The 12,349-nt window shown below is 40.6% G+C and overlaps 1 protein-coding gene across 6 annotated transcripts in view; it reads right to left on the reverse strand.

Moving 5' to 3' along the window:
- Positions 1 to 12,349, reverse strand: part of TBXAS1 (thromboxane A synthase 1) — a 254,332-nt gene that overhangs the window by 124,792 nt on the left and 117,191 nt on the right. For all 6 annotated transcript variants that reach the window (XM_017804942.1, XM_017804943.1, XM_017804940.1 and 3 more), the window contains one exon: positions 4,524 to 4,620. In XM_017804942.1, the coding sequence (XP_017660431.1) occupies positions 4,524 to 4,601 (78 nt within the window). In that variant the 5' untranslated portion in view covers positions 4,602 to 4,620. The remainder of the gene's footprint in view (positions 1 to 4,523; positions 4,621 to 12,349) is intronic.

Here is a 12,349-nt window from a genome sequence, read left to right on the forward strand (position 1 = left end):
CTTGCTTTTCCTTCAAGAGGGATACAAGGAATTTGTACTGCTGTGTTTTATCAACATTCATGCTACTTTTTTGTTCTTTTACCACTTCATTATTGTTTGCTGTTAATCCATTATTACTTTTTCCACTGTAGCAACAAAGCTCCTGATGAGAAAACAGTGATGTTTTCTCACAGCTATTGTAATGGGTGTAGATTTTTGAATTTAAAAATGTCATCCTCCTCCAACTGGTATGCATATAGATTTAAGGATTTGGTCTGAATCAACTACTAGTTTCCACTTATGATAGCCACATGAATCCTGACAGAACACTGACTCCAGCAGCCTGGCAAATCTTGACTAGGCAGTACTTACCTTTGCCTTAGGACTCACTGATCCACATTTTTAGCAAACATTTTGACATACAACTTCTGAATTACTTGAATTATGTATCAGGTAATGTTTCTCTTCACGTTGTTCCACCTTAACATTCTGCTCCTACATTTTTAGAAGTGCACTTCCATGATTCTCAAGTACTTATTGAAAAACAAATTTACAATGCAGAAACTAAAAACAATCTGAAAACAGATTATGTATCGTTATCCCACCTGGCAGAATGCAGCAAACATCATAATCCTATCTCACTTGCAACACAGTAATGCAGTTAAAAATGGTTCTAGTGCTCTTAAAAGGAAACTTCCATTCACGAGACAACACAGTCGTGAGAAAAAGGTATCATTTACTGCAGCACAGCCCTCCTAAAACACTGGCTGAGGTTTCCATGGTTAACCTAAATTAAAATTAATTCCATATTTTTTGGCAGAATGTCTATAAACTAATTTTCATATTTTCTTCTTCAACTATAATTAAAAATGTAGGGAAAAGGCTTCATATGTCTCAAGTATGAAGGTATATTACAGTAGACGTTTTTGGTTTTAAATTGCTACAATGCTTACTTTAATTGAGGCAAAATTAAGTGGGAAAGTAGAATGTCATGACTGCCTTCTGTGATTATACAGTTAATACATATACCCCATGCCTACAGGGCAATAACAACTTGCATGCTAGATTTGGCTGCATGTTCTAAAAGGATGTGAACCTCAATAATGATTTGATCTGCAGTCACCATACATTTCTGTTGCAAGAATTATTAATCAGCAATTCAGAAACAAGAGAAGATAGCAAGGGAAGGTAAAAGACTTTTTACAGCAACATTTGAAAGATATTAATAGTAAAGATGTGAAATGTATAATATCAAAGAGAAACATAATTAAATAAAATGAAGAGTAGTTTGGCTTGCATTCACATGCAAGATCTACTTTGTCTATATAATCAGTGAGCAGACAGATTGAATGTGAGAGAAGTGCACAAATGGTCCAGATCTCTGGATGTGAAGACAGGACAAGAGATGCATCCAAAAGAATCCTCTCAGCAGATTAAAATCACTCTGATTCCATAAAGGCCTTCTGATGACTTCCCAGAAAGTAGTCCATAAATGCACAATCCCAGATTAAGGTCATCCTTCTTACAAGCACTCAAAGGCATGACATCACATTACAGACAGCTTTAATAAAAGCTGTTAGAGTTCACTGAATCATCATCTTACTGGCTTCTGTCTATCAAGTACATCCACTATTTGCAACCCTTCACAATAATCATCTCTAAATTGAATACATACATATTTTACAATTAATTGAAAAAGCAAGAAAATAAACATGAAATATAAACTTTTTCTACACTTAGCTTCTAGAATTAGAAGCACATCCCGAAACTCAGTGACACTTTGTTAACATACAATTGCTACAACTGCTACAGGATATGGTGAGTAATCTCCTTTGCAGCATTCTGGGTTAGATAACTCTCACCTCTGGTGGATGAAGTACAAATCTTGATTTTGGAAATGCATATGGAGAGGTGGGGAAGAAAAATGTGTGTGTGTTTTCCAAAGGCCTGTTCAAACACAATAGTCTCACCCGCTTTCCCATCCTTCTCACCCTAAGAGACTGACACTCACTCTTAAGCTAAAAAAAGGCTTTGGGTTGAAATAATAAGCACGTGCCATCTCTGGACTGAAATATATTAGCCTAGGTTTGTGAATAGCACTGACTCCAAAGTAAATTCTATAACCACTTATCAGTAAAAAATTGGGAAAGGAACTGGTAAAATAAAGTATTGGGATCTATTTCGTGTTTCGAATTCTCCACTAGCAAATAGAAACCCTCCCTTAAAGTAGAGGAGCTTGCTTTGACTAATTTTAAAATATACAAACAGAAGCAACCCTATTAAAAGTCTTAAAACTACATTTATTCAGACAATGTGAGAAGAAAGAATTCTATTACTTGGAAAGCACTTTTCTCACCTCACCTTTCAACCATTATTTGCATATAACCCAAATCACCTCTAAATAAATTCCACTGGCCTTCCTTACATACCATCATTATCTATTTTCACGTGGAATAGTTAGTGTACTAACTATTAGGATAGCCTAACACTTCACGGAGACAGCTGATTGTGAATTAAAGAGGAGACACAGCTTCCACTGTGAAAACTCCAGAGGGGAAAAAGATCCACAAGTTAAACTTGTGGACTCAGGAACAGAGGGCTGCTTATCCTCAGTAAGTGAAAAGCAATGCTTAGAAGAAGGGGGGAACAAAGTGGAAAGGGAGAAACAACAATGATCAAAGATTGTAGGTATGTGAGATGACCATAGAAGAAGCAAGTTCATTTGAATTAGACTCCTGGGCATTAAGCAAGCCAGAAATAGCAACACTGCACAGGTGAGAAACTGTTAATTTTTCTAAAGAGTGGGCTAGGAGTTAAATTTTCTCATCTGTCATAGGCTTTCTGGTTAGTGGCAGGGATGTCACTCAGTCTATGTCTCAGTCCCTCATCAATAAAGCTGGATGTTGTACAGAAAAGCCACAAATGATTCAGGGGACTGTCACTTGATAAGGGCAAGATATGAACCTACGGAGACAGCTATACCTCACAGATCCCTGCTGAAGAAAACAAAGAGAGGAGGGGGAGAGAGAGGGAGGGAGGGGGGGGAGAGAGAAAGAGAGAGAGAAAGAGAGAGAGAGAAAAAGACTGGCTACAGTGACATGACCTAACTACCTGAATGTTAGAGAGGAACACAAATGCCCATGACAGATGGACATACAACCTCAAGAAAGATAAATGTCTGAGCACAAAAAGCCTGAAGAAGAAAGAAAATTTTCACCAACTGAGAAGGGTGACGATACAGACATAGGTATATTCAAATTATAAGGCTGACTATAATTAAAAGCAGAACAAATCTCTGAGATTGCTCTCAAAGGAATGCTCTCCAATTTCAGGGAGATGTTATTTGGTTACTAGCTACTGCTAGGAATAGTGAATACAGTCTACTAGTATCAAATATCCATGAGAAAAGCATAAGAAAGTTATGGACAGGAAGAAATAGGACTTCTGGTTGTAGTGGAAGAAAGGAAGGGTTGGGAAACTTCTTTAAGTATAGAGAAAATGGGGAAAAGACCCTTGTCACACACAGCTTCAGCCTAAGAAGTCTAAGAATAGATTCTTACATTCAGGTGTGATTTGTGGGCAGAACGGAGGGCAACTGGTACAAGTAGTTATTAAATAAGATACACGTAGTCACAAGAGGAACCTCATGTACCAAAAGAAGCAAGCAAAGGAGACAAGCAGTCTGCAAACAGACTATCTGGTTGCAGAGAGGATCAGAGGGGCAGAGGAGACACACAGTCGATCAGAGATGAAAGTTGCCCTGAGGGCACAAACAACCTGAACACATGTGAGTTTATTTGAGCAGGTTTGAGCATATAAGGGGGCCAGAGGGAAACAGGGGAATGGGTGGCACTGAGGAAGCAAGCGATCACAGTGACAGTATTTCTTCATAAAATGCTGAGCAACTCCTGGAAATCTTTACTATCCCCTCTGGCCATTACCCCCCATTATTTGTTCTAACCAGTGCTTGAAAAAGAGCTTTTCAATATGTAAGTCTGTAACCAACAGCATAAGTTCTTGCTAAGTCCAGCTTCCTTCTTTGCTATTTATTACTGTCAGACTGGTAAGTATGACTAAGTAATATACAATAGCTGCAAGAGGCATGTCCTTGTCCCAGGCAGACTTCTCCTGCCCTATAAAGTCTAAAAGCACAAAACACATCATGAGAAGGAGAAAGCAAATAATACCATCTCCATGTTAAAGAACTGAGGAAAAGAGCTAGGAAGTGAATTTCCCAGGATTTCACAGGAAGTCAGTGGCAAAACTGGATATTGAAACCCTCTCTCTTCAATACCCACCTGGTGCTTCAGCAAAAGGGCAGTGCATCTCTTCTAAGGACATTCCCTTTTATCCTCAGAGTGTTCTGGTAACAAGAGTCTTAGACTGAATATATATATTGAGTGTATACAGCTTAAGGTCTTGTTGTACACCAATGTTGTACATTTTCCTCTCTCTATTTCCAACCTTCTTGTAGCCACTTTTGGTCTGAGTTCAAATTAGCAGTGCTACCACTTCCATCCACAAAGTCAACTTCATGTACTTACAGTTCTGTTGGTGAAGTTACTGAAGTCTGTCACTAAGATTTGCTTGATCATGTCTGGCGAGGAGACCACCACAAACATCTGGCGACCAATGTAATAGCTACAAAGAAAAAAGAGAGTCATTTTAGCAGATAGTGACAACAGAGAACCATCTCCTTCCCTAAAATACCTCTTTTTGCTTGAAAATACTTGCCAGGAACAAATATCACAAGTAAACATATTCCCTTTGGTAAAGCAGTATCTTTCCCCAGTCTTCTCAACTATTAAATTAAGATGCATGGTCCTGGAATTTGAAGGAAACAGCTTAAAATCTTTTACTGATTGATCAAAACTCAGCCAATATTTTAATGTAAAGGTTTGTATGCTCTATGCTCACTCAGAATGCAGTACAAAGTGATGTAGTATCACTAAACCAAACTACAGAGGAGCAAAACATTAGAAACCAACAACCCAAATAAGCATTGAAGACCTACAAAATAGATTTTCCTGCAGTTAGCCACATGATGGCAAAGCCCTGTCTACAATGAGCCTTTCCAGAAGTCCCCCCACCATGACTGCAATAAAGGCACACTTCCACAGCTTCTACTAGCACTGGAACTGAGTGCATCTCAGACTCCAGGACATAACCATGGACATAACAATCTAATAGATACCATCTGAACCTTACATTATACCAATAGGGAGGGAAAAAAAAAAAAGAAGAAAAGGAAAAAAAAGGGTTCATGAAGTGTCTAAGGGAATTAATAAAGGTTTAGAAGAACAATAAGTGATAGGGGTGTCTCTGCCTGCACACCTTCTATCTCCCTGCTCCCAGTTTAATCTGATCTTGTGGAGCCATGGTATGTCCTTGCATGTCTTCACACCATCGTGGAAGCTGCAGAGGTACTGGGACCCAACCCAACACCACAACTCCTAGGAGTGCAGAGCTCCCTTCTCCAGCACCATTCCCCCTAAGGTCTACAGGTGCTTTATGCTTGGCTGCTCTGCCAGATGAGGAAGAAGTACCACCAGGAAGTAGAGGTTGCTTGCAGTCCCTACCTTTGTTGATTGCTGGACCAGAAAGATTATTCAGGCGGTGCTGTCTTTCCTCCACTAGGAGAAAGGAAGAAGAGACTGGAGGAAGGCACAGGAGGGCTAGGCAGCTCATGGCAGAAAACAAGAGCAATACCACAGATGCTGCAAAACTGTGGTAATATCTGTGCCTAATCATTTTTGTACGATATAGCTTAGTATCAATATATTGCTTATCACCTGTCTACATTGCAGCAACTGAATAGACAAGCAAACCCTGGGCTGAATTAAATATAGTAACTAGAGGTTCCCATGGCAATGAAGCTGCAGCAGCTTGATTTCTCCAAGGGCAAACAAATCAGACAAATATCTGGATTCCAAAGCTAGGTTTCACAGACCACCTTGACGCCCCTACCACCAAAACTCATAACAAACAAATGGTAAAGAAGAACAAGAACACAATTTTCTTCAGGAAGAAAGATATCATCTTTTCTTCTCCGGTGGGTTTCCAGAGGGAACTTTTATTTCCCAAATGCAATCCATAGGCTCTACTTGAACCTTAGATATGGGTGGTGTGGTCTGTGAAGATAAACCTTTTTCACCCCTCCCAGTTTGTTCGACCACAGCAAAATAGCTGTCTGTTAATGGTCAAACTTTTATTCAGAACCCCAATAGGTGTATAAGAAAGCACTAAGGCCTCATTTTAAAGAGGGTTTTGATCACAGACTTTAGCAAAAGAGGATAATGCCCTACGTGCACCTTCTGTATGTACTTTGTACAGTTTTTCTGGCATCAAAGAGACAAAGCAAGCTCTCAGGGCAAAGACCCAGCCACGAATACCGACCTCTCATGCTCCTACTTTGCTTTTTTCTTCCTCTCTCCAAGTTTATCAAGTTCCTTGTCACATTTAATGGTTAGTGACTGATGGTCCTGTAACACACAGTTTTTTACAGGGACCAATTTCCTGACACCAGATTCCAAATCTGAATCAGAAGCTAATTATGTCTACCCAGATAGCCTAACACTGACCAGCAAGAGGCACCATATGATACATCATGCAAAGCATNAGACACAATTCTAATTTATTTCAAACCTGGGAAGTTGCAGAGCTCCAGCTCCTGTCCAACGGAATAACAGGCCAGTACTCACAGCGGGAGTCTTTATGTCACAGCGCACTTTGTGCTTGAAAGCATTCAGGACTAAAAATTTGGGACAGGAGCATCTCCTACTCAAGCTGCTTTTATGAGAAAGTGACTCACAAGCCAAGCTTATGCAAACAAATCTATTCATTATCCTCCAACTCAGACCAGTCACCCGAACTCCCAGTTCTGCTTCCACAGCTAAGCTCTTTCTTTTTTGTTCACTCTCCTCTAACTTTCTAGCTATAGGCACCTGCTTTTCCTTTCGTTATCCAGTTATAAATTAGGGCAGAGAAGGAGAAGAAGGGGGAAAAAGATACCTTACAACTAATAAATTGAAAATTCTGGAAAAAAAAAAATCTTAAATTGCTTTTTAAGCAAAGTTCTACCCATTTTTAAGGAATGACTGCTGTAAAGCACACACCACCATCTCTTATTGTATCCCAAACAGCAAAGGCTTTCTTCCTGCCTTTTTTCCATTCTCCTGCTTTCTGTATATAATCTTTCTAACCTTTTCTAGGACACAAAAATAAGAGTGTGTGTATGGACATGCTTTGGAAGTCAAGATCCTGAGGCTAGAAGCATGACTTACATGATCTTCCCCTGAAGTCAAGGAAAAAGGACAGGTAGAACTAAGCATGAAACAAGATCATCTGAGCCATTTCATTTAGCCAACAGAGGTTCGGAACCTGCAAAGGCACCAGAAAGATGCTTACCTGATTTTAACACATTTAAAATCCTTTGCAGGATCAAGGCCTCAGTCACACTCCAGGAGAATATCTCCCAACTAGGCGTTTGGGGGGTTTTTTCACTTTTTTTTCAAAATGGCAAGTAAAAGATAAAATCCTCCTGAACAATAATCTATTCTTCCCAAGTAAATAATGTATTTCACCCCTGCCATGTAAATTCATTTTTATTCTGTATTACTACATGAGGATATCACCAGTCTCACATAGACTTAGATTTATTATTGAACAAAACCTGATATTCTTGTCAGATTTTAATAAATAAGAGTTTGAGAAAAACAAAAGCCTCTGGGCAAGAGCATTGCAAATGGATTCATGAATAATTTAGGACAGCACTTTTTATTAACTTTTCTTAGGTTAATCTTTTCACACGGCTCGTTCACACACAAAAGTCCTACCTTTAGCTACAGTACCATTACACTGCTTGACCCAATACTTTGTACTACTTTCAGGTAGGGCATTCAGGGTATAATGCAAATGCTTGAGACTACCTAGCTCACTTCTGCAGAGAAGCAAGAACACACGCATGTAGTTTGGCATCCTCAGGGTGGCACAACTCTGTCCACATCGAAACACTTGTGGAAACACTTACTGCCATACCTGTAAAAATAAATTTCATCATCCATGCACGAAGGCAATTTTCCTGTGTAGATGAGGCCTCAGTTATTTAAGTTATGCTGTTGGGGCAATTTCTATTATATTTCAGTTTAAACTGCAGCTGTGCAAAATAGAGAAAAAATTCCACCTTTTAGACCAGTAGCTTTAGCTCCATTGGAAGGTGAGACAGGAAAAACCTGGTACTAGTCTATCAACAGCACAAGGACAGAGTCAGCTTCCTCCAGCAAATGAAAGTGCAGATTAGGAACCATTGCCCCAGCAGCCTGTCGGGGCAGAAGCAGGAAGCCCTGTGTTGCACCATCCTCAGGAGGGCCAGGCAAAAATTTTTCACAAGTGTTCAACAGAAGGCATGGATGGATCTATTCCCAGAAGTTATGGAAAAGACAAAGGTTACCAAAGGGCTCACAGGTCAAGGAGATGGCTAGGTTACAGGATATTGAACAAAATAAATTACTCTTCATCTGAAGTGTTTTAACAACTGAAGAGGCAATAAACACCCACTGCAGCAGTTTGGTTCCTAAGATCAGAGAAGCACCGTTCTTAAGGCAATTAATGACAAGGACAGAGACTACTGCCTTGTGTTCAGGTTTCACCCAGGATGTTGTAGTTCTCTTTACAATGATTTAGTCATTTAGAAAATGCATCTCTTTTTTTTAATCCACAAGAATAAAAAGCAATCCAGCAACTATGTCTGCTGTTTTGCTCATGCACCACCATTGCTCGCTGCAGAGATGTGGCCTAGGTGTCTGAAACCACACCTAGTGCCTGCCATGGCCACAGCAACACCCAAGCATGTCATCTTCCTTCCCAAGGTTTGCCAGGGACTCCCCCAGAATGTAGATTTCTTTTATCAGACAATGTAGCAGATCAATCAGCTACCAAACTAGCATTATCTTTTCTGCGCTCCCAAGATCATCCTGACCACACTGGATGGTCATCAGCTGCTGACAGCATCCCTCAGATCCTAAGCCACCAATGTGCTTGCAGCAATGTTGCCCTGTTGCACAGGATAAGGTAAGAGCACGTATAGTACCTTACAGCAAAGGGCCATATGTTTTTGTATAACACCCATGTGGGAAACACCTGCAACCCTTTCACCTTGTTTATAGTGCTGCTGTCAATTCACAGAAGACTTTGATCTCCCTATCTATTATCAGTCCCATGTATTATAAACACATCATATTAATCATAAAACATGCATATGCTGTTAGACAATAAACAAGGCTTTGTATTCTATGCTGTGGTCTGGTGAAGTACACAAAGATCATCTGCAAAGCCATATGAAAACAGAATATTTTATTATCTCTATCTTCCTCAGAGAGGAGCAAAGAACAAAGAAAAAGGTGGGAGCAGGAAGGAGAGGTATGCAAAGATAAATAGATACGGGGGAAAGGCTAATTTTCTTAGGAGATATTTCCTTTAAAGAAGTACCTTGATCACTCTGCCTCTTTTGTTTAGTGATACCCATTAATTGCAGGCAGAGAAACGTAAAAACGAATAGCACACAGCTTGTTTCAAACAGGACTGAAGCCTGGCATTACTTACTTAATTATTTCAGAGCAAACTGATTCGTCATGAGCACTGTCCCCTTTCAGCACTCACAGGCAATTCAGATGTGGTCGGACTAAGCGATACATAATGAACAGCTGCAAAGTCCAAACACTGTCTTCACAGAAAGGGTTATTTTGAGCTGAGAAGAAAGGAAAGAAGCAGGACAAATTTGTCAAGTACCACGAGTCCCATAATCATTATTGTTATATTAGCAGCTGGAGGCCTCCAAGGTCCCCATGCCCTAATTTGACAGGAGATATACATAAGTAGAAAGCTTATTCTAGGCCTGTGGAGCCTACAATTTAAATCACCTGGAGTGACAAACAGTGGGGAAAACAAACTATGTCCTCCATTTTCCATTTGAGGGACTGGGGGACAGGCAGGTACGGAGGAGAAAGGATTTGCCAGCAATCACCTTTTTTTTTTTTTTTTCTGTTGACACCCTGTGAGAACAGAGCTTCTCAGCTGCCACATACACTGGGAAATCCTGTGCCAGCTTTCTTCAGGAAAGTTGGGACCTAACTGCTGTGCCACTTCTCCTGCTTCCCGGGTTGTGACTCTAGCTGGGCAGGTACCTTCCTGGACTGCTTTTATAAAGCACTCACAAACTGAGTATCTCCAGATTAAAGAACTGGAAACACACTACCGCCTAAGAGAAGAAACATAAGAAAAAGACCCAAAAACACAACACCCTAGAAACAGGTGAACTTACTGCACATGAAAATGAAACCCCAGTAGCACTGAGCAGTCTCAGGAATGGAAAAAAGCACAGCTCCACCAACACACCCACACACACCCACACACACACACACCCACCCACCCCTCAGCCAGAGACTAATCCAAGCCATTGTGTAAATTCATGAAAAAAAAAAGACATGGCCACAGTGATTTCTATTTAAGAATAAATTGTTTCTCATTTTCTTTTTCGATGAACTACATTTCTTTTCATGTCGTGAAAGCTTTAAAATAAGCACATGGAACTATTAATTTAACTCCTGACTGTATTAAAAATATCGTGTAACATAAGATGCTTGCTCACACATACTCTCTGCACTGCTCCGTACAGCTACATCCACCACTTTGTCCACATACCCGGGATTAAAAATGCTATCTTCTACACACCAACCATGTGTGCTATCTCAGACTTGCACCTTGCCAAAGGGCCTCTGCTTCCTGACATGCTTAAGGAAGTACCAAAAGAAGGAAGAAAATTCTGGGATTATTTATATTCTCCCCACCACTAAAACACAGCTATTTTTAAAGGAGCTCCTCCCTCGTCAGGTGCAGTAAGAGACTTGTGGTATCAAAGTAGCATATTTAGGGTTGACAACAAGAAGGAGGGCTGATTGGGGCCATTACAAGGTACAGAGCTGGTAGAGTCTTTCAAGTACCTTACACCAGGGTGCAAATGAGATCTATTTCTGGGCATCTCCAACCCCAGGGTTTAGCAACTTGAGAGTGTCACACACATTTACTACTCCCTTCCCCCTTCCAAGTGAGCGGTGCAGGAGACACAGACTTTGCATGGCTGTGTTAATTCATTCATGAAATGAAGTAGATGACATTTACCCACACATAAGAAATGACAGAGATTAAATTAAGCTCACAAAGTGCCACGAAGAGGAAAAAAACCCCACGTCTGAATTATACAAGCATATTTAGCAATCTATGTCCATTTGGTTTCTGGAGGAAATCTGAGTCCAAATCCAAGTGCAAGTACAAAAACCTCACACCTGTGTCCAGGGGTTGGGAAGAGAATCAGCAAAAGGGATTCAGCAAAATGGACAGGGATAACAGAATTGTTTCTTTTCTCGGTTCGCGTGGGCTGCAGTAGAAGCTGGCCTCCACAGCAGCGCAGAGCCACGGGGTCCTGGGCTGTGCTCCTCCACAGCCAGGGAGCTGCTGCTTCCCAGGGCTGGTAGGGGTTATTTTTATCCTGCCAACTGGGCTAAGATGATTGCCACCACCACCACAGCTCCGTGTGCTTGCATCATACCGCTAGCACTGATTAGCTACATCAGTATTCCACTTCATTAATGCGAAATGAAAGCTGTAAATAGGGTACTGCTTTTATAGGATGCTACTGGAAATGAGAAATAGTGTGATATTAACAAGAAACCACAGTTGCTCCCCTCCCGTGTGGGGTGTGTGGTGCTACTGCGACTGGGTGACGCAGAAAGTGCTCATAGCTCTTCACCTCAGCAAGAGTGCCAGAAGAAGGTTTCTAAAACTTTTCCCATGGTGTTTCCCACCAAGCTTGGACTGTATTAGTCTGTGTTTTGTTACCCATGTTTAGACTGTGACATTTTCACCAAAGCTTGTTTTGTCTGCGCTCACTAAAGCGCAGTATGCCTGACTGACCTCATGTGATGGTGCAGCAGGCGTTTCCTGTGGGTTGCAGCATATTTCTGTGCTTGGCCTTTCTGTTGTTTTTTGAGATGCAGCGTGAGAGCAGTCTCATCTCTTGCACCTAATTCACTACTAAAGTACTCCTTTGCCATACCCTGAGGGAAAAACCATCAGGTTACTATTTCCAGAACACTGGAATATCATTTCTAGGGAAGGCTACCTCTGGGAAATAGCAAACTTTTTGTGTCTCCAAACTTAAGACTTACTATTATGAACACAGTGTTCATTTGTATGGATTTGTATGAGTCTATTATTTATATTCAACATTGCTACCCATTTTTATCAGTGCAGGGAAAAGAAAAAATCTACAATATGGCTGAGGAGGATAAGTAGACAATGTTACTTGATCTAAAGA

The sequence above is a fragment of the Lepidothrix coronata genome, unplaced genomic scaffold, assembly GCF_001604755.1.
Source record: "Lepidothrix coronata isolate B3197 unplaced genomic scaffold, Lepidothrix_coronata-1.0 Scaffold10, whole genome shotgun sequence".
Taxonomy (NCBI): Eukaryota; Metazoa; Chordata; class Aves; order Passeriformes; family Pipridae; genus Lepidothrix; species Lepidothrix coronata.